At 44.9% G+C, this 22,500-nt stretch overlaps 2 protein-coding genes across 4 annotated transcripts in view; one reads left to right on the top strand and one right to left on the bottom strand.

Annotated features, from left to right (window-relative positions):
* Positions 1 to 1,739, top strand: part of LOC133142022 (netrin receptor UNC5C-like) — a 239,020-nt gene extending 237,281 nt beyond the window's left edge. For all 3 annotated transcript variants that reach the window (XM_061262940.1, XM_061262939.1, XM_061262938.1), the window contains one exon: positions 648 to 1,739. In XM_061262940.1, the coding sequence (XP_061118924.1) occupies positions 648 to 807 (160 nt within the window). In that variant the 3' untranslated portion in view covers positions 808 to 1,739. The remainder of the gene's footprint in view (positions 1 to 647) is intronic.
* Positions 1,740 to 11,537: 9,798 nt separating this feature from the next.
* The window catches only part of LOC133141671 (bone morphogenetic protein receptor type-1B-like), a 76,016-nt gene continuing 65,053 nt past the window's right edge, over positions 11,538 to 22,500 (bottom strand). Inside the window, exons 6-11 of the mRNA XM_061262268.1 lie at positions 21,452 to 21,590; positions 20,651 to 20,843; positions 19,278 to 19,575; positions 15,744 to 15,919; positions 14,934 to 15,064; positions 11,538 to 11,674 (exon numbers count right to left, since the gene is read on the bottom strand). Coding sequence (XP_061118252.1) covers positions 11,549 to 11,674; positions 14,934 to 15,064; positions 15,744 to 15,919; positions 19,278 to 19,575; positions 20,651 to 20,843; positions 21,452 to 21,590 — 1,063 coding nt within the window. The 3' untranslated portion in view covers positions 11,538 to 11,548. The remainder of the gene's footprint in view (positions 11,675 to 14,933; positions 15,065 to 15,743; positions 15,920 to 19,277; positions 19,576 to 20,650; positions 20,844 to 21,451; positions 21,591 to 22,500) is intronic.

The following is a 22,500-nucleotide window of genomic DNA, read 5'->3' as shown; positions in this document are numbered from 1 at the left end:
GTGTTGTTTTTGTTACAGAACTAGTACATTTTTATCCCAGTTAGTCTGAGAATGATAGATGTTTGTTGCAGAATTAGTAACCTCCAAAACCCAGCTTGTCTGCGAATGGTAGATGTTGGTTTGTTGCATAATTAGTAACCTCCAAAACCCAGTTTGTCTGAGAATGGTAGATGCTAATTTGTTGCAGAATTGGTAACCTCCAAATCCCAGCTTGTCTGAGAATGGTAGATGTTGGTTTGTTGCAGAATTAGTAACCTCCAAAACCCAGCTTGTCTGTGAATGGTAGATGTTGGTTTGTTGCAGAAGTAGTAACCTCCAAAACCCAGTTTGTCAGTGAATGGTAGATGTTGGTTTGTTGCAGAAGTAGTAACCTCCAAAACCCAGCTTGTCTGAGAATGGTAGATGTTGGTTTGTTGCATAATTAGTAACCTCCAAAACCCAGCTTGTCAGTGAATGGTAGATGTTGGTTTGTTGCAGAAGTAGTAACCTCCAAAACCCGGTTTGTCAGTGAATGGTAGATGTTGGTTTGTTGCAGAAGTAGTAACCTCCAAAACCCGGTTTGTCAGTGAATGGTAGATGTTGGTATGGTGGGATCCGTGAGCTCCGCCGACACTGACCTAAGCCGCCCGGTCCTCTCTGCTGCTTAGGTACCTGAACTACTTTGCCACAAAGTCCAGCCCGACGGGGGTGATCCTGGACCTGTGGGAGGCCCAGCACTTCCCCGACGGGGGCCTGGCCCGCCTGGCCGCGGTGCTGGAGGAGATGGGTCGGCAGGAGGCCTTCGTTCCCATGGCAACGGAGCACTGACGCCAAGAGGAGCCCGGCGACGAGAGACGACCGACCGACCGGCGTCCCCCGGGCGACGCCCAGGGAGCTCCCGCAGATCCAGTCCTCCGGCGATGTAAACAGGTCAAAAAACCCAGCGTGAACATCCTTTCTTGGAAGAGAAACTAATTATGTTTTTCACTACAATGAAAATGCGACAAGACAAAAAAAAAAGGCGAAGAAAAAATAGTATTTTGTTTGTTTGTTTTTTAAAAATAAATGATGGTGTGTATGAAATGGAACCAGATGTTTCTTAGCTGTACGCGCTCAGTACAGTTTTTCCTGTCGACAGTTTCCTAGGAAACGCTTTATTCTGCTGTCCATGTATGTGGATGATATCGTGCTCCAGACGCGGCGTGAATCACGGAAAACCAGGAGAAACATTCCCGCCCGCCGCGACATTCCCACCGGCCTGCTCCGAAAATGATCCATCACGCGCGTTTCATTTATATCCACACGCTCAAGTACTCCTCTCATTGCAAAAGGAAATAGCAGGCGGTTGACAAACCAACGTAATGTGTGTTAGTAAGGGGATGGACCTTCACAAGCCATCAGACCAGCTTCGCCATCCCCAGGTTCCACAAGTCTCCGGAACGCCACTGGAGGGACGGAAGGCCGTTCTTCCGGGCGATATTCCCTCGTTTGAGGTTTCGATGATGGCGGTGGGGAGCGCTGTTTAAGAGGCGTTCAGTTGGGTTGAGACCTGGTTGAGTCTTGTTAAGGCCCAGAGCATTTGATTCATCGTTTAAACACGTATCCAACCACTCAGTGACCATCCCCTAATCCGCAGTGGATGGGGGCGTGGAAGAGACCACTCCCAGCAGGATAGAGATGTTTCATCATGGGCTGCGGTGGCGCAACAGGCTAAGACGCAGCAGACTTGCGGTTGCAGTTTGCTGCAGTTGTACATCGGGGACCGGGGTTCGATTCCCGGTCCTGCCAGAAAGCAAGTCTGGCCGGCTCTCATGGAGCGCCACTCACTGCTCACTGCTCACTGCTCACTGCTCACTGCTCACTGCTCACTGCTCACTGCTCACTGCTCCAGGGGGTGGGACTCGGCAGGGTCAGCTGATCGCCACACAATAAAGCACCTCGGAATCACGGTCACGAGCATGAGACGAGACGGCTTGAAGAAGGCGTGTCGCTCTCCTTCAGGCCGCTGAGGGACGGGGTGTGGGCGGTGTATCTAATACTAGCTCTAATTGAATCAGACGGGGGTACAATTGGCTACGAAATTGGGAGGAAAAGGGAAAAAATCAGAAGGATGAAGGCGGTCACTCAGAATAACTTTGCGTTGATGTCCAGTGGCCTTTCCCTCGAGCGGGACGAGTGTGCCCAAACCATGCCAGGAAGATGCCCCTCCCCCACAGTAGAGTCTATGCCAGTGCGCACTGAAGCTGATCTGGTGGCTCATGGTGGCTCGTGGTGGCCCAACGCCTTACAAAGACACTTTATGTCGTTTTTTCCCCTTCGATTTGTCACCTGTCAGTGTATGCAGAATGAGTGGGAGAGTGAGTTAATACACGTTTTTTAATTCTACATATTTCTGTGCATCATTATATCCTGCCCATATACGTATACTGTATGTCATATTTTGTTATTTTTGTTTAGCCATTTCCTTGCTTCACAGTGCCACCTTGTGGACACAGAGACAAACACACGCAAGCAGTCAAAACAACTGTTTTTACAGAGGTGGCTGCAAACCTGTAAATATGAATACCAGTGCATTGCGATATCTGTAAATTTGTGATCCTTTGTTTTTTGTTTAGCATTTGCGTGCTGAATTTTAAATGTGTTTTGAAAAAAAGGAAAACAATCTGGTACATCGCGTTAAGCCATGGATTTGTAAGGTCAGCCTACAGCGGTATAGGTTTGGTGAGTTGGCCTTGGCCAGGTGTGTTCACCTGGGGAGGCAGGTCCGTCTCAGGTGTGTGGGTACGCCGGTGGGCTGGGAGGGAGCAGGTGTGTCCTGCAGTGGACAGGCACAGATCTGTTTTGCCTAAATATGCCTTTCAGAATTTTAAACCACTCACACTTTATATTTTATACTGTAAATGTTTCTGTCTATGACAGAGTTATGAGCAGGCTTAAGGGGACTAACCTAAGAGAAAGACTGACCCCAGTGATGACCTGACTGCTTTATCAAAGGTAAAGACTGTCAGTATCACTCATTTCACAACACAAATCATTTTACATTTGGTTCATATCACAAGTCATATAATTTTCGACATATAAGATAAATATTGGAGTCCTTGATGGCAAATTATTATGTAACAAGTATTGGAGGAAAACCAGCAGAAATGGAAGTATCTAAATATAAATATGTATCTTGAACTCATGCAAATATTGACGCCTTATATGATACTATAAACCAAAGTTCTACCCCACAAGTAGAACTTTAAAAAATAAAAATAAAAATGGCGTCAACTTTCTTGTTCAGTTTCGCCATCTTGGTAAAGAATTCAGGTGTGTTTTTCCTCTAAGGCTCTTTATGTTTTTTTATATTCTAATTTAAAGAACACATTACTAATTAAAAGTCTTTTTTTAAAATAAAGGATTCTCATTTGCCTTGTTATTGAGAGTCAGGCTGTGAGGGGGAAACGGCATTACCCTCGGGGATAATTCTGCACAGGACGTTTGCATCCTCAGCCTCATCTTTCCCCGTTCTGTGGTGACCGTGTGTCTGCCGGTGTCCAAGACAACACTCCACAGAGGCAGTAAATCTATGGTGATGCAGTAAATTGATATCTATGGTGATTACAGCGAATACCTCCGGGATGAAGAGCTCAGATGTACTCTGTGTGTCCTTTGACTTGTTCTGCCTCTCCTGATTGTGGTACTCTGCAAGGGCATGGATCTATCTCACAACAATAAATTGGATGAATAGAATATTTTCTTTAGGATTTTTTTTGAGACACTAACAGTACCACCCATTACACCACAGTAATACTACAATAATACAATAATACATGTTTTCCCAACATGGGGGCAGGGGTCTGAGGGGGGTTGGTGGGGGGGGGGGGGGGAGGACATTTGTTGTTTTCCCAACATGGGGGCAGGGGTCCGAGTCCCCCTTGCGGACTATGTCCAGGGCACTCAGGAGAGACAGGTGTGTCTAAATGTTAAATGTCTAATTACTCATTTCAGCAGTTCCGCTCTCCAGAAACAGAGGAAGGTGAGGATCACAAGTGACGCAGCACACGTATGTTCTGGTGCTGGAGTCTGTATGATAATGTGTTCCGCACAGAGGCTTCCTGTCTGAGCCCTCTTCAGCGTACACTGCGGCAGAGCTCGGACCTGAGTCCTGGTTCGCTTTGCGAAAGCCGTCGGATTTTTACTAAGCTGTCTATGCAAACTCGGGCATCCCTCACAAACACACACTATGTTCCTCCGAGAAAATGCTTGAAGTGGTGTGTGGACGTTCTGCTTGTCTGGATTGGTATTATTGGCACTGTACAGTGGAGACGTGCTTATCTCTTTCCTGCAAATGCTTGGATTTCTTCAATTTTCTGTACAAAGTGTAAGAAATAATTTTTAAACAGGCAATAAATTATATTTATAAGCAACATGGGTCATGTGGTTGTCTTGTCTTTATCAGAATGTGGCTCCTGTGCAGGTGTAGGTTTCAATCGTGTGTGTGTATGTACCTGTATGGGCAGAGTGTGTGTGTGTGTGTGTGAATGTACCTGTATGGGCGGAGTGTGTGTGTGTGTGTGTATGTACCTGTATGGGCGGAGTGTGTGTGTGTGTATGTGTGTGGATGTACCTGTATGGGCAGTGTGTGTGTGTGTGTATGTACCTGTATGGGCGGAGTGTGTGTGTGAGTGTGTGAGTGTATGTACCTGTATGGGCGGAGTGTGTGTGTGTGTGTGTGTGTGTGTGTGTGTGTACCTGTATGGGCGGAGTGTGTGTGTGTGTGTGTGAGTGTATGTACCTGTATGGGCGGAGTGTGTGTGTGTGTGTGTGTGTATGTACCTTTATGGGCAGTGTGTGTGTGTGCGTGTGCCTGCCTGCCTGTCTTTGAAGTAATTTATGATGAAAAATGTTTTTCAGTGGAAAATGAAAAAATACTATAGTCTGAAAATGAAAAAATCAAAATGAAAAATGGATCTAAAATCTAAAAATTACTCAAATGGATAGGTAATCATGTTTACAGTATATTACAATCAAGCTGTAATAAAGCTGCTTTAGGACATTTATGATGAGAAATGTGTTCAGTGGAAAAGGAAAAAAATACATGACTATAGGCTTATATCCGAAAAGTGAACCGCATTTTCAGACATTTATGTGTTTTAGCAGAAAAGGGAAAAAAAAGATAACACTACTGACCAAAAAACTTTTACATATTTTAATGTCGTTTTTTTCTCTCAAATGGATAGGCTTTAATGTTTATATTACAACCATGATTTTTTTCTTGTTCAGTGGAAAAATAAAAAATACATATGATTATAGCCTCGTATCCAAAAAGTGAATCAGTTACTATAAAATAAAATACTCAATACTCGAATGGATTGGCATTCATGTCTATATTACAATCACGGTGAAATAATTAATACTGACGTTTAAAAAAAAAAAAAAAAGTGTTTCAGTGGAAAATGAAAAAACTACATGACTATAGTCTTATATCCAAAAAGTAAAAAATGGGTGAGAATAATTAAATGTTACTTTCCGACTCAAATGGTTAGGTAATCCATTGTTTATATTACAAGCATGTTCAAATAAATGAACAGGAATGCATTTTAAGACATTTATGTTTTTCAGCGGAAAAGTAAAAAGAAAATATATATATATATATATATATATAGTAGAGTGAAAAAAGTTACAAAAAAATATTATAGTGTTATTTTTTAGCTCAGCTAAATAGATCAGCATTCATGTTTATATTACAACTATGGTAAGATAGATGAATACTGACATGTTTTTAGACATTTTTCATGAAAAAGTGTTTCAGTGGAACATGAAAATATACATGTAATTTCCAAAAAGTAAAAAATGGGTATTTACAGTATATTGCAATCAAGCTGTAAAAAATGGATAAAAGTGCTTCAGGACATTTTTGATGAGAAATCTGTTCAGTGGAAAAGGAAAAAAATACATGACTATAGGCTTATATCCAAAAAGTGAAATTTAAGACATTTATGTGTTTTATACTTATATCCAACAAACTTTAAAATATTTTAATGTCATTTTCTTCTTTCAAATGGATAGGTTTTAATGTTTATATTACAACCATGGTAAACAAAGAAGAAGAAAATAAATGCATTTTAAGACATTTATGGCAAAAACCATGTTTCAGTGGAAAAAGAAAAAATACGTATGATTATAGTTTTGTATCCAAAAAGTGAAACAAAGTTTAAAAAATAGTATTTTATTTTTTTCCTCAAATAGATTGGCATTCATGTCTACATAACAATCTCGGTGAAATAATGTTATTTTTCTAACTCAAATGGTTAAGCAATCATGTTTAAATTATTACCAAGTTGAAATAAATGGATGCAGGTCTGTTTAGCACATTTATGATTAAAAGTGTGTATCAGTGGAAAAGGGAAAAATACATAAATCTTACTTCTAAAAAGTAAAAAAATAATAATAAAAAAAAAAATATATATATATATATATATATATATATATATATATATATATATATTTTCATTCTCATCACTTTTCGACGAATGGATAGGCAATAATGTTTATATTACACGCATGTTCAAATAAATGAACAGAAATGCATTTTAAGACATTTATGTGTTTCAGTGGAAAAGTAGAAAAAACAATTTACTTAGAAAATTAAAATAATATTGTATAGTGAAAAAAAGTTTAAAAAAAGATTATTATTATTATATTATATTAGCTCAGCTAAATAGATCAGCATTCATGTTTATATTATAACCACGGAAAATGTTCAGTCGAAGTAGTTAAGGTAAATGACTGGGACACGCAAGGTCGGTGGTTCTAATCCCGGTGTAGCCACAATAAGATCCACACAGCTGTTGGGCCCTTGAGTAAGGCCCTTAACCCTGAATTGCTCCAGGGGAGGATTGTCTCCTGCTTAATCTAATCAACTGTACGTTGCTCTGGATAAGAGCGTCTGCCAAATGCCATTAATGTAATGTAATGTAAAATTTAAAAATATGTCATATCCAAAAAGTTAAAAATGGGTATTTTTCTAACTCAAATTGATAGGCAATCATGTTTAAATTATGACAAATATGTATGTTTATTTTATAACCATGGTGAAATAAAAAGAAATGTGTTTTAAGACATTAATAATAAAAATGTGTTTCAGTGGAAAATGAAAAAATAGATAAGAATATAGTCATGTCCAAAAAGTGAAAAATGAAATAACATTTTTGACTCAGAAGGATAGGCAATCATGTTTATATTACAACCGAGTTGAAATAAAGGTATATATCAAAAATGTTCTCCAATGGCAACTGGAAAAAGACAAGACAAGACTTATATATATGTAAAGAAATCTATATTCTCTTTACTCAAATGGCTAGGCAATTGTGTTTATATTTTAACCAAGATTACATAAATCTATATAGACATGTTTAGGACATTTATGATGAAAAACGTGTTTCAGTAAATAATGTAATCAAGTTGAAATAAAGGTATACACATGCTTTAAGACATTTACAATCCTCTGAGTAGCAGGGAGCATGTGGTCCTCTGCTGTCTCCCAAAACACATTTCACCTGGTATCAGGCTCCTTCAGGTTAGGGTTAGGATTAGGGTTAGGTTAGTAAAAAAAAAAGAAAAAAAAAAAAGAAAGAAAGATTCCCCCAAGTTGTCTCTTATTATGGCCACTTGGGAAATAAGAATTTACACTGGCCATTCAGTACTGGAGCCTTTAAGTAGGAAGAATTTGGTCCCTCTTGTGTTAAGAGTTTTATGTGCATTTGTTCAATCCGCTTGGGAATAGGTCAGGGTTAGGGTCAGGGATAGAATCAGGGTTAGGGTTAGGGTTAGGGTTAGATAAGTAAGAAATCTTTATTTCCCAAGTTGTCCCATATTAGGGCCTCTTGGGAAATAAAAGTTTGCACTGGCCATTTAGTACTGAAGCCTTAAAGTAGGAAGAATTTGGTCCCTCTTGTGTTGGTGTTCTATGTGCGTTTGTTCAGTCCTCTTGGAAATAGAGTGCTAAGTTTGAGAATCCAGTGTTTCTCTAACCTGCGTCTCTCCTCCGGTGTCCAGTTATTATTTGTTTGAAGGCCCAATATTTCTAGTGCCTCAAGTCCATGGTGAAGGAAATGAGCCACCAGGTGTGTGTCTGTCTCTTTGTGATTTCTAATATTATATATGTTGTGCTAGTCTACATTTAATTGTATTTCCTGTCTCTCCTGCATATATTATACCACATTGTTTGCACTTAATGGCATATATGCGGTTTTAGTGTTTTTGGTTAGTGTTTGTTTTATTATGTAGGTTGTGTTAGTGGTGGTCCTGACTGTAGTGGCTTGTTTGTAGAATACTGGGCCCTGTGTAGGTATAGTATTAATTTCTGGTAGTTTGCTGCTCACCAGATGATCTTTAAGATTTGTATTTCTTTTATACGCTGAGATAATTTTATCGTTCTGGATAATGTTTGTGTTCTGTAGGGTGCGGGTTAGATTTAATTTAATTTTCCTGTTTGCAGCTAGGCTCAATGCTGAGTAGGTGATGATTTTGCGCGTGTCTTGTTGTCTGGTGGTTAAGAAGTTTTTCCGGACCTGTCTAAGGAAAGATCTGGAATACCCCCTTGGTTTTAATGCATTGAAGAGGGTCTGGGTAGCCTCTTCAAAATCTATTACCTGTGTGCAAATTCTATGGAACCTGAGCAATTAGTTAGGGTCAGGGATAGAATCAGGGTTAGGGTCAGGGATAGAATCAGGGCTAGGGTTAGGGTTAAGGTCAGGGATAGGGTTAGGGTCAGGGATAATGGATAGAAGACAGTGCTTCTACCCAGCCAAGAATAATTCTGAGGGCAAGATTTGTTTCCTAGCAGATCCATGCAGCACTCACACCTGCACTCCACGGTGGATTTCGACATTCTTTTTGGTGTGTGTGTCCGGACTGGACCGGATCTGTACCAGAAGTAGCCGTCGCATGCTCCAGGTCCAAATGTTACCTCCACACCTTTTCCGTGTTTAGAGCCTGGATGTTGTCATGGACGTGGGCTGACTCCGGGCCAAAACAATGTTCACACTCAAAGAGTAGTATCCCGGATACTACCGTTAGCTTGAAGCTAACGGAAAGCAATGTAATAAAAGTGTCATGGATGGCAGGAAGCCGGGGACCGGAAGCGATTCTGTGATTTCCTGATAACGGATGTGTCACGGGCCTGCTGTGTGCTCATCCATCACCGAGACGCCGTCAGACACCACTGCAGACCCCCTTCACTGGGCAGACATCATCCACCGTCCCAGCTGAGACCACTGTCCAGGTGCTCCTGTTAAAACCCATTTCCTCCCCTTTTTTTATTATTATTACATTCGTTATTTAGCTGATGCTTTTGTCCAAAGCGACTTGCAGTTGACTAATTTATTTATGATTAGACTAAGCAGGGGCCAAAAACCCCCCTGAAGCAAAGTGGGGTTAAGAGCCTTGATGAAGGGCCCAACATCAGGGCTTGACATGCTGTCTCTGATCACACACACACACACACACACACTCACACTCACACTCACACTCACACTCACACTCACACTCACACACACACACACACACTCACACACACACACACACACACACTCACACACACACTCATACACACACACTCACACTCACACTCACACTCACACACACACACACTCACACTCACACTCACACTCACACTCACACTCACACTCACACACACACACACACACACACACACACACTCACACTCACACTCACACTCACACTCACACTCACACTCACACTCACACTCACACTCACACTCACACTCACACACACACACACACACTGAGCAGGGACCAGGAGACAAATCACTTTATTACGGGACTCTTAAATCTGAAATATTATATATAACATATTAATTCACTCTCATTTATAGCTTTGTACAGGTTAAATTAAATACAAGTCATAAAAGAAGAGTAGGGAACAATTTTATTCTGTACATAATTTATCAAGACAAAAAAAAAAAAAAAACACGTTCCATTTTCTAGTCCTTAATTAATTACATAAATAATCAGTATTATTTATTACACAATTTATGAATTGTGTTTATTTATGTTTGCAATCAAGTCCGAACCAGAGCACTGTATAAAACCAGTAACTTCAGAAACTAGATCAGCATTATAATATTCAGTTAAGAACACTCCAATCACATCTTACACCTTTAATCAGAATAGCCTGATATCAGAATAGCACAATCAGAATAACCTGATATATCACTGATATACCCTTGCACAACAGGATAGATGGATCCAAACCTCTGAATTAACATCAGGATTTAAATGCACTTGTAACAGACATAGTTCTGACACAGCCGTGAAGATTAAGCACAGCAGTGATTAAACGGTAGCAGTGAGATTGTGGATTAGCTTTATCCAGGGAAAAAATATGTACTTAAGGAAACTGACAGCTTGTTTCCTTAAATGCAAAAACTTATCCTAACAGTGTGTTATAAGTGTATATTCATTTCACTCAGGAAAGTGTGTGCCATGTCTTGGGAGACAACAAAAAAATGCTGGAGTTAAAACACTAGTTTTATTTGCATTGAATGTCCATTGTAGAGTAATGCATGTATGGTTTTTCAGATTAAGACCAGAGACCCGTGGCCCCTACAGGGGAGAACAACGATTGGCTGGGTGGGAGGATAGAGAAAAATGATTGGCTGGGTTGGTAGGATGATAGAGAAAAATCATTGGCTGGGTTGGTAGGAGGATAGAGAAAAATGATTGGCTGGGTTGGTAGGAGGATAGAGAAAAATGATTGGCTGGGTTGGTAGGAGGATAGAGAAAAATGATTGGCTGGGTTGTAGGAGGATAGAGAAAAATGATTGGCTGGGTTTGAGGAGGATACGTTCCCTGTGCAAGGAGGAGTGCAGGAAGCACATCTCTGTCTCCTCCGCAGCGTTAACCCTGAGGACGTCACTAAACCTGTTCAGTGGAATCTATGATCCTGTAGGTTTTCACGCCGACCATAATTCCGCACACTTCACTATTTCTTTGCAGCTTAACAAGATCTCTAGCTGTTCGAATGAGGTGTGATTTGTTAGGGCTGGAGTGAAAACCTACAGGACGGTAGATCTTCAGGAACAGGGTTGGTTGCCACTGCCCTAGGGCCAGAGGAGTCTTAACAGCAAAATAAATAAAATTAAATAAATTATCCTGTGCTATAGGTCTCGGATCCTCAGAAATGATTCTCTCCTCCTGTTTCTTTCCCAGAGGGAGGGGCACGTAGTACTGCGGGGGGCGCTATGGAAACCCCCCCCCCCCCCTCCCCCCCCGCCTGCTGGCCTCCGTCTCACAACGCTGAAGCTTTCACAGAAAGCGTAGCAGCAGCGCCCCCTGTGGGCAGTGTGCAGGTCAACAGCAGGGAGAACCAACACCGCCCCCTGGTGGCAGTGTGTCCATCTGCAGCTGGGGAGCTGGTGAGGTGCTGTAGCTACCGCTAATCTGGGCATTCACCCATGCATTCCCAATGCAACAGTGAGGCCCCTTGCCAGACCAGCCTCATGGGGCCCAAACCCAGTCCGAGCCCCCCCCCCTGTGGGGACGGGGCTCACTCCTGCTCCTCAGAGCTTGATGTCCTGCGATTCGGACATCTTGGCGAGCGTCTTCTTCACCCTCAGCGCGGTGAGGCGGGAGGCGGGGCTGTGCGCCCAGCACTCTGACATCAGCTTTCCCATGAGCCTCAGGCACTGCGGGGAGAGGAGCGCTCAGCGTGAGGACGTTACAGCGCACTCAGTACCTGCACAGACTACAGCCACTTACTATACACTTACTGCCACAGTACTATACACAGACATGAGCCTCAGGCACAGGGGGGAGAGGAGTACCACCATACACAGAGCCACACAGAACACATAGAGCCACACTTAGTACCACAATGCATAGAGCCACTTTTTACCACAATGCACAGAGCCACTTAGTACCACAGTACTCTATACAGGCCCTCTAAATACCACAGTACATGACACATAGCCCTTGGTACCACAGTGCTTTACTCGGGGATACTTAGTACCACTGTACTATACACAGAGTACAACATTACTACATACAGAGCCACTTGGTACCACAATATGCTATGCAGCAGCACTTAGTACCACAGTACTACACAGAGCCACTTAGCACCACAGTTCTCATCACAGTATTTTGGACTAGTACCACAGAACTTGGAGCGTGCGAAGTAGTCATTTGTGAGACGTGATAAGACATTCTGAGCACATGATTTGATTCAGTCTAACAATTAGAGACAGAATACAATATCCAATAACACAACATCCAGCTGACGCCCGTTCCTAATCCGCTCATGAAAAAAAAAGCCTTCAGTGCAACGATGGCATTACAGGCTGAAATATAGTCTGTAAAGAACGGCAGGTGATTCAATGTGTTGAACTGTAGACCCAGGGAGACTATGTACCCTACAGGCAAACTGGAATGGATCAATAGGCACTTCAGACTGGCGATGATTGACTCAACGGCCTGCGTTATTACAGCTGTTAGTGCTAAGGGACTCTATACACCTTGAGGCAAGTCACTGCGGATATATTTGAAACTGGTATTTCAGCGTATCTGGCGAGGAGAAACGGTCAGCTCGGACAGGTCGTTTCACCCGTACAGACACTCGTTCGTTGGTGATTTGGCGGTGCCAGACTGCCATTAACACTTCGAACAGAACGATCATTCATCCTCCATTTTGTTCCTACAATCAGCCTGTATACAGTCTTGTTGACTGTATGCTGGAGTCGGTATTATTTGGCAGCTCTATAAATTACTTCATCACCTACCTTAATTCTGTGAAGATTAGGCTTTTTAAAAAAAATTATTTTCTTTTGTGTTTACGAAGAACCTGTGTGAAGAATGCTGTGAATCAGATTCATCGTACTTAATCCTACACACTGAACGCAGTAACAATAGCAGACAAAGCAAAGACATTGCCATCGATGGTACCATATTTATACTGATTATATTTATATATCCTCAACACCCGGGGTATGTCGAAGTGTTGGTTGGTTGGTGCATTGCATGGCAGCCAATCGCCGTTGGTGTATGATTGGGTGAATGAGAAGCATCAATTATACAGCGCTTTGGATAAAGGCGTTTATATGGTTACATTTAACACAACGGAAACTTGCAAATTCACATTTCACCCAGGTAAGGAAAAATCCAGACTGAATTCTGGCCTGCTGTGTGTCAGTTCTTCTTCAGTCTGCTGTCGCAGACACAGTTGCAAGTGCCCTGCACCATAAAACCCGACTGTACAGCTATCCACCGGGACAGCTGGTGTAACTCTGCCCTTGTATTCTCCATTGTGTTGTAAAAGGGGGTCCCAGTTTTGGTTCTCTCAAAGGAAGAGACCTGTAGTGGCATTGTGGGGGATCAAGCGGGTTTGGTTCAGTTTAGGTTAGTTTAGCTTTGTTTAGTTTAGCATAGTTTTGTTCAGCTTAGTTTAGATTCATTTAGTGTTGCTTAGTTCGATTATATTAGTTTAGTAGGCATACATTCTACTGGGAGAAACATTTCCAAGCAGTACTAATTGCTGAGTGTAAATTGTAAGCACTGAAATATTGTTTTATTTCACACTTCTTTCATAATGATGAGTTAATCTGTATTACTTTATTATAGGAAATGGATAGAGGTTATAGATAATGGATGGAGGTTATAGGAAATGGATGGAGGCTATAGGAGATGGAGGTTATATAAAATGGATGGAGATTATAGATAATGGATGGAGGATACAGGAGATGGATGGAGGTTACAGGAGATGGATGGAGGTTACAGGAGATGGGTGGAGGTTACAGGAGATGGGTGGAGGTTACAGGAGATGGATGGAGGTTACAGGAGATGGGTGGAGGTTACAGGAGATGGATGGAGGTTACAGGAGATGGGTGGAGGTTACAGGAGATGGGTGGAGGTTATAGGAGATGGATGGAGGTTATAGATAATGGATGGAAGTTATAGGAGATGGATGGAGGTTATAGATAATGGATGGAGGTTATAGGAGATGGATGGAGGTTATAGATAATGGATGGATGTTATAGATAATGGATGGAGGTTATAGATAATTGGTGGAGGTTACAGGAGATGGATGGAGGTTATAGATAATGGATGGAGGTTACAAAAGATGGATGGAGGTTACAGGAGATGGATGGAGGTTATAGGAGATGGATGGAGGTTACAGGAGATGGATGGAGGTTACAGGAGATGGATGGAGGTTATAGGAGATGGATGGAGGTTATAGATAATGGATGGATGTTATAGGAGATGGATGGAGGTTACAGGAGATGGATGGAGGTTATAGATAATGGGTGGAGGTTACAGGAGATGGATGGAGGTCATAGATAATGGGTGGAGGTTACAGGAGATGGGTGGAGGTTACAGGAGATGGATGGAGGTTACAGGAGATGGATGGAGGTTATAGATAATGGGTGGAGTTTACAGGAGATGGATGGAGATCATAAATAATGGGTGGAGGTTACAGGAGATGGGTGGAGGTTACAGGAGATGGATGGAGGTTACAGGAGATGGGTGGAGGTTACAGGAGATGGATGGAGGTTACAGGAGATGGGTGGAGGTTACAGGAGATGGGTGGAGGTTACAGGAGATGGGTGGAGGTTACAGGCGATGGATGGAGGTTACAGGAGATGGGTGGAGGTTACAGGAGATGGGTGGAGGTTACAGGAGATGGATGGAGGTTACAGGAGATGGGTGGAGGTTACAGGAGATGGATGGAGGTTACAGGAGATGGATGGAGGTTACAGGAGATGGGTGGAGGTTACAGGAGATGGATGGAGGTTACAGGAGATGGGTGGAGGTTACAGGAGATGGGTGGAGGTTACAGGCGATGGATGGAGGTTACAGGAGATGGGTGGAGGTTACAGGAGATGGGTGGAGGTTACAGGAGATGGATGGAGGTTACAGGAGATGGGTGGAGGTTACAGGAGAGGGTCCTCGTACCTCGTCGCTGCACCAGCGGTTGGGGAAGGAGGGCCTGAGCCTCCTCACACACACCACCTCCCTCATGTCCTCGTATGAGGGGTCCGTGGGCACCAGCTCATGGTATGGGAGCTGGTACTCCTCCACTATGCCTGCAGGAGCACAGATACACATGCACACACACACACACACACACACACACAATGACATAGTTTCACACACATAATCACCTACAGTCACAGTCACATAGCTTTACACACATAATCACACACTCACAGTCACATATCTTTACACACATAATCACACACACACAGACACATATCTTTGCACACATAATCACACACTCACAGTCACATAGCTTTACACACATAATCACACACACACTCCACACAGTGACATAGTTTTACACACATAATCACACACACACTCACATAGCTTTACACACACACACACACACACACACACAGTCACATAGCCTTAGGGAGGAGAGAGGAGGAGAAGACAGGAAAGAGGAGAGAGGGGGAGAGGGGAGGAGGGAGGAGAGAGGGGGAGAGGGGAGGGAGAGAGGAGGAGAGGAGGAGGAGAGAGGAGAGAGGAGAGAGGAGGGAGAGAGGAGGAGATGAGGAGGAGAGAGGAGAGGAGGGAGAGAGGAGGAGAGAGGAGAGAGGAGAGAGGGGGAGAGGGGAGGGAGAGAGGAGGAGAGGAGGAGGAGAGAGGAGAGAGGAGAGAGGAGGGAGAGAGGAGGAGATGAGGAGGAGAGAGGAGAGAGGAGAGGAGGGAGGAGGAGAGAGGAAAGGAGAGAGGAGAGAGGAGAGGAGGGAGGAGGCGTACCTCCTGAAACGCATCTCCGGGCCATCTCCCACAGGATGAGGCTGAAGCTGTACATGTCGGCCATGATGTAGGACTGGAAGTGGGTCCGGTTCAGGCTCTCGTCCAGAACCTCGGGGGGCATGTAGCGCTTGGTGCCCACACGCGTGTTGGGCGGGATGTCCACCTCGTTCGTGTCACTGTGACGGGAGAGGAACCAGCTTTCGGTCATTCATCATCAACTCATCTTTCAGCTTGCTTCAGCAACACAAAGCAAAAGGCGGAACACAATCAGATGAAGTAGCAAAAATGAAAACTTTGTGATTGATTAAACCCAGGTGGACTGCTGCAGTTACATGGGATAACACTGAGGCCAGTTAATCGTCCACCTTGTTAGTGTCACATATGGGGGCGACATGGCTCAGGCAGTAAGAGCAGTCATCTGGCAGTTGGAAGGTTGCCGGTTTGATCCCCCGCCCGGGCTGTGTCGAGGTGTCCCTGAGCAAGACACCCAACGCCTAAAATGCTCCTGACGAGCTGGTCGGGGCCTTGCTCAAGGGCCCAATGGCTGCGCAGATCATATCGTGGCTACACCGGGATTAGAACCACCAACCTTGTACACCGTCCATACATATGCAACCGAGTGTACAGTTGTGACATCAGAAAGTCCAAACGGCTCGTTTAAATGCAGTTTCATACTACAGATTGTGTGGGTTTCTTGCTTGCATTGCTTTGATCAGTAACATGCCAAACTGTGCATCTTGGGCAGAAATTTGTGGTATATTTGGAAAGAGATGTTCCTGTTGAGGTTTTCTGATGTAAATTGTAGGTGAGGTCCATTCTGTCATGGTGAACTGCATCCGAAAAGTCGTCAAACCTTTATTCAGATCTCAGCGAAACCATCTGGATGGTTAGATGGCAAAATATTCTTTGATTTCAGTAGAAAAAAGAATGATACCGACAGCAAGAGCAGAGACGTTAGCGCATTAGTTTAATAAACGGTGCAAAGGGAGTTGCTGTCCGAATTTATATGTTTTCAACCGAACACTCCCATGGATTAGAACCCCTTTTTCTTCCTTTTGCGAAATAAACGGCTGGACTTGTGTTTCGTGCGCCGGCAACTTTCATTCAATACTTTAATGTAATTTCTTCCATTCAATACTTTATTGTCACTTCTGTGTGAACTGGCCCTTCGCTGACTCTCATTCCCTGACCTGATGAACTTGACGGTGTGACTCTCTCTCTCTCTCACTGACCTAATGAACTTGACGGTGTGACTCTCTCTCTCTCACTGACCTGATGAACTTGACGGTGTGACTCTCTCTCCCTGACATGATGAATTTGACGGTGTGACTCTCTCTCGCTCACTGACCTGATGAACTTGACGGTGTGACTCTCTCTCTCCCTGACATGATGAATTTGATGGTGTGACTCTCTCTCTCTCACTGACCTGATGAACTTGACAGTGTGACTCTCTCTCTCTCACTGACCTGATGAACTTGACGGTGTGACTCTCTCTCTCTCCCTGACCTGATGAACTTGACGGTGTGACTCTCTCTCACTGACCTGATGAACTTGACGGTGTGACTCTCTCTCCCTGACCTGATGAACTTGACGGTGTGACTCTCTCTCTCTCACTGACCTGATGAACTTGACGGTGTGACTCTCTCTCTCTCACTGACCTGATGAACTTGACGGTGTGACTCTCTCTCTCTCCCTGACCTGATGAACTTGACGGTGTGACTCTCTCTCTCTCTCACTGACCTGATGAACTTGACGGTGTGACTCTCTCTCACTGACCTGATGAACTTCACGGTGTGACTCTCTCTCTCTCTCACTGACCTGATGAACTTGACGGTGTGACTCTCTCTCACTGACCTGATGAACTTGACGTTGTGACTCTCTCTCTCTCTCCCTGACCTGATGAACTTGACGGTGTGACTCTCTCTCTCTCACTGACCTGATGAACTTGACGGTGTGACTCTCTCTCGCTCCCTGACCTCATGAACTTGACGGTGTGACTCTCTCTCCCTGACCTGATGAACTTGACGGTGTGACTCTCTCTCACTGACCTGATGAACTTGACGGTGTGACTCTCTCTCCCTGACCTGATGAACTTGACGGTGTGACTCTCTCTCTCTCTCACTGACCTGATGAACTTGACGGTGTGACTCTCTCTCACTGACCTGATGAACTTGACGGTGTGACTCTCTCTCTCTCTCACTGACCTGATGAACTTGACGGTGTGACTCTCTCTCACTGACCTGATGAACTTGACGTTGTGACTCTCTCTCTCTCTCCCTGACCTGATGAACTTGACGGTGTGACTCTCTCTCTCTCACTGACCTGATGAACTTGACGGTGTGACTCTCTCTCGCTCCCTGACCTCATGAACTTGACGGTGTGACTCTCTCTCCCTGACCTGATGAACTTGACGGTGTGACTCTCTCTCACTGACCTGATGAACTTGACGGTGTGACTCTCTCTCCCTGACCTGATGAACTTGACGGTGTGACTCTCTCTCTCTCACTGACCTGATGAACTTGACGGTGTGACTCTCTCTCTCTCACTGACCTGATGAACTTGACGGTGTGACTCTCTCTCTCTCCCTGACCTGATGAACTTGACGGTGTGACTCTCTCTCTCTCTCACTGACCTGATGAACTTGACGGTGTGACTCTCTCTCACTGACCTGATGAACTTGACGGTGTGACTCTCTCTCTCTCTCACTGACCTGATGAACTTGACGGTGTGACTCTCTCTCACTGACCTGATGAACTTGACGTTGTGACTCTCTCTCTCTCTCCCTGACCTGATGAACTTGACGGTGTGACTCTCTCTCTCTCACTGACCTGATGAACTTGACGGTGTGACTCTCTCTCGCTCCCTGACCTCATGAACTTGACGGTGTGACTCTCTCTCCCTGACCTGATGAACTTGACGGTGTGACTCTCTCTCTCTCACTGACCTGATGAACTTGACGGTGTGACTCTCTCCCTCTCACTGACCTGATGAACTTGACGGTGTGACTCTCTCTCACTGACCTGATGAACTTGACGGTGTGACTCTCTCTCGCTCACTGACCTGATGAACTTGACGGTGTGACTCTCTCTCCCTGACCTGATGAACTTGACGGTGTGACTCTCTCTCGCTCACTGACCTGATGAACTTGACGGTGTGACTCTCTCTCTCTCCCTGACATGATGAACTTGACGGTGTGACTCTCTCTCTCTCCCTGACATGATGAACTTGACGGTGTGACTCTCTCTCACTGACCTGATGAACTTGACGGTGTGACTCTCTCTCTCTCACTGACCTGATGAACTTGACGGTGTGACTCTCTCTCTCTCTGTCACTGACCTGATGAACTTGACGGTGTGACTCTCTCTCACTGACCTGATGAACTTGATGGTGTGACTCTCTCTCTCTCACTGACCTGATGAACTTGACGGTGTGACTCTCTCTCGCTCACTGACCTGATGAACTTGACGGTGTGACTCTCTCTCTTTCACTGACCTGATGAACTTGACGGTGTGACTCTCTCTCTCGCTCACTGACCTGATGAACTTGACGGCGAGCCCCAGGTCGGCGATGCAGCAGGAGCCGTTCTTCTTGACCAGGATGTTCTTGCTCTTCAGGTCGCGGTGGGCGATGGCGGGCTTGCCCTGCGTGCCGAAGATCTCGGTGTGCAGGTGGCAGAGCCCGGACACGGCCGAGTAGGCCAGCCGCAGCAGGGACCGCCCGTCCAGCGTGGAGGACTTCAGGTAGTCGTACAGAGAGCCGCTCTCGTGGTGGTCCGTGATCAGGTACAGCTGTGTCCACGAGCCCGTGCCCTTAATGTCCGCCGCTATGAACCCTGGGACAGAGAGAGAGGGGGAGAGACCTTAATGTCCGCCGCTATGAACCCTGAGAGGGAGAGAGAGAGACCTTAATGTCTGCCACTATGAACCCTGAGAGAGAGAGAGAGAGAGAGAGAGAGACTTTAATGTCTGCCGCTATCAACCCTGAGAGAGAGAGAGAGAGACTTTAATGTCTGCCACTATGAACCCTGAGAGAGAGAGACCTTAATGTCTGCCACTATGAACCCTGAGAGAGACCTTAATGTCTGCTGCTATGAACCCTGAGAGAGACCTTAATGTCTGCTGCTATGAACCCTGGGAGAGAGAGACCTTAATGTCTGTTTCTCAGGGAGAGATACACACACTCATACACACTCATAATCACATAAATACACTCACACACATGTGCCTCAAGGCTCTTTCCTGGGCCCACTTTTATTCACAATTTAAATCACGACTCTCTCTCGAGTGTGTGTGTGTTTGAGTGTGTGTTTCTGTGAGTGTGTGTGTGTGAGAGAGAGAGTGTGTGTGTGTGTGTTAGTGTGTGAGTGTGTGTTTGCGTGTGCGTGTGTGAGTGAGAGAGAGTGTGTGTGTGTGTGTAAACATAGTGTGTGTGTGTGTTTGTGTGTGTCAGAGAGAGAGAGTGTGTGCGTGTGAGAGTGTGTGTAAATATAGTGTGTGTTTGTGTGTGTGTGAGAGAGAGTGTGTGAGTGAGTGCTTGTCTGTGTGTGTGTGTGTGTGTGTGAGTGTGTGTGTGTGAGAGAGAGAGAGTGTGTGTGTGAGAGAGTGTGTATGTAAATATAGTGTGCGTGTGTGTGTATGTGTGTATGAGTGTGTGTGCATGTGTGGTGTGTGGTGTGTGAGTGTGAGTGTGAGTGTGTGTGTGAGTGAGAGAGAGTGAGTGTGTGTAAATATAGTGTGTGTTTGTGTGTGTGTGAGAGTGTGTGTGTGTGTGAGTGTGAGTGTGTGAGTGAGTGCTTGTCTGTGTGAGTGTGTGTGTGTGCGTGCGTGTGTGAGTGAGTGTGAGTGTGTGTGTGTGTGTGTGTGTGTGAGTGTGTGTGTGTGTGTGTGTGTGTGTGTGTGAGCTCATACCCAGTATGTTCTCGTGTCTCATCAGCACGGTCTGGTAGATCTCGGTCTCTCTGAACCAGCTGGCCTCCTCTGTGGTGAAGAAGACCTTGACGGCCACCCTCTCGCCGCGCCACTTCCCCATCCACACCTCTCCGTAGCGCCCCTTCCCGATCTGCTTCACCATCTGGATCTGTTTCGCTATGGTGCGCTGCACCTGGGGACAAGCATTCAACACACACTCTACATTAATAACCACATTCTGCGTTTATCTGACTGAGGCTCCACCTCCGCTGATGGGCGGTGAGCGTTCTGGTACAAAATGGCCGCCGTTGTATCACCTGGGTGGGCCCTGCACATTGCTGGTGGTTGAGAAGAGTTTCCCCCTCATCACTCTAAAGTGCTTTGAGTGTGAGGAAAATGCTGTATAAATGCATCTGTCTGTTTATCTATCCATCCATCTATCTATCTATCTATCTATCTACAGGCAAATGAATTTCTATAATATATGTTATAACATATAACATTTTATTATACAAATAATGTTTTGAAAAACTGGCCTTCTTATGTGCCATAACTTATGAATATAGTCTTTTCAAATATAGAACTTAACCAACATATTTACCTAGACTTGATGTTCAAGGCTATGGACAACTGATGCTTTACGGGAATCGTACCCTATCAGACCCTGTGTTCTGTAGCTGTTCAATGGCCTTCGGTGTGCGCGGATTTCACATCACTCTGGATAAATAAATAAGTAAATAAATAAATAAATGTAATGTGATTCGGCCCAGCGGGCGTCCGGCCGCAGTACAGCTCTCTCACCAGCAGGGGGAGCCCTGAGCCGCTGCCGGAGCTGTGCGACTGCTCGATCAGGTCCTTCAGAGACTCGCCAGGGGGCATGCAGGGGTGCTCCTGCTCCAGGCCAACGCTGTAGCGCGGCCGCGACTCCTGCCGCTTGTACCTGCCACAGAGAGCGCCTGACCTGAGAACCGCCTTTAGACCACCCAGACAACTCCGCTTCTGACCTGAGAACCGCCTTTAGACCACCCACACAACTCCGGTTCGGACCTGAGAACCGCCTTTAAACCACCCAGACAACTCCGGTTCTGACCTGAGAACCGCCTTTAAACCACCCAGACAACTCCGGTTCGGACCTGAGAACCGCATTTAAACCATGCCTGGGGCGACATGGCTCAGGCAGTAAGAGCAGTCGTCTGGCAGTCGGAGGGTTGCCGGTTCAATCCCCCGCCCAGGCTGTGTTGAAGTGTCCCTGAGCAAGACACCTAACCCCTAAATGCTCCTGACGAGCTGGTCGGTGCCTTGCATGGCAGCCAATCGCCGTTGGTGTGTGAGTGTGTGAGTGTATGAATGGGTGAACGAGAAGCATCAATTGTACAGCGCTTTGGATAAAGGCGCTATATAAATGCCAACCATTTACCATTTAAACCACCCAGACAACTCCGGTTCTACCACAGAGAGCGTTTGATATGAAAATCACCTTTAAAGGTACAATAGGTCATTCTGGACTTCTAACGGTCAAGAGAGGAATAGCAGCAACAAACACCTTCAAACCACAACAATGTTTATCCCTCCCCCTTCTCTGTGAACATGCCATTGGCTGTGGCAATTCAAACCAATTTTCAACCAATGAGTTTGAAGTATTGTACAGTTATACAATGTTTTGGTACAGAGTGTCGGGCCGTCAACTGTATATTCTGAAACCCAAATTTAAGGACTATACACACAGGCAGAGGGTGTGTCAACATGTCAGTGAACCTATTTCAATGATAGGAAGAGACTTAGAACAGTCTTGTAACAATCTTTTGACACAAAAATCCTACCTAGTGTACCTTTAAACCACCCAGCCAACC

The sequence above is a fragment of the Conger conger genome, chromosome 12 (genome assembly GCF_963514075.1).
Source record: "Conger conger chromosome 12, fConCon1.1, whole genome shotgun sequence".
Classification (NCBI taxonomy): Eukaryota; Metazoa; Chordata; class Actinopteri; order Anguilliformes; family Congridae; genus Conger; species Conger conger.
The sequence above is the reverse complement of the archived record's forward strand: the minus strand, read 5'-3'. Positions and strand labels throughout refer to the sequence as shown.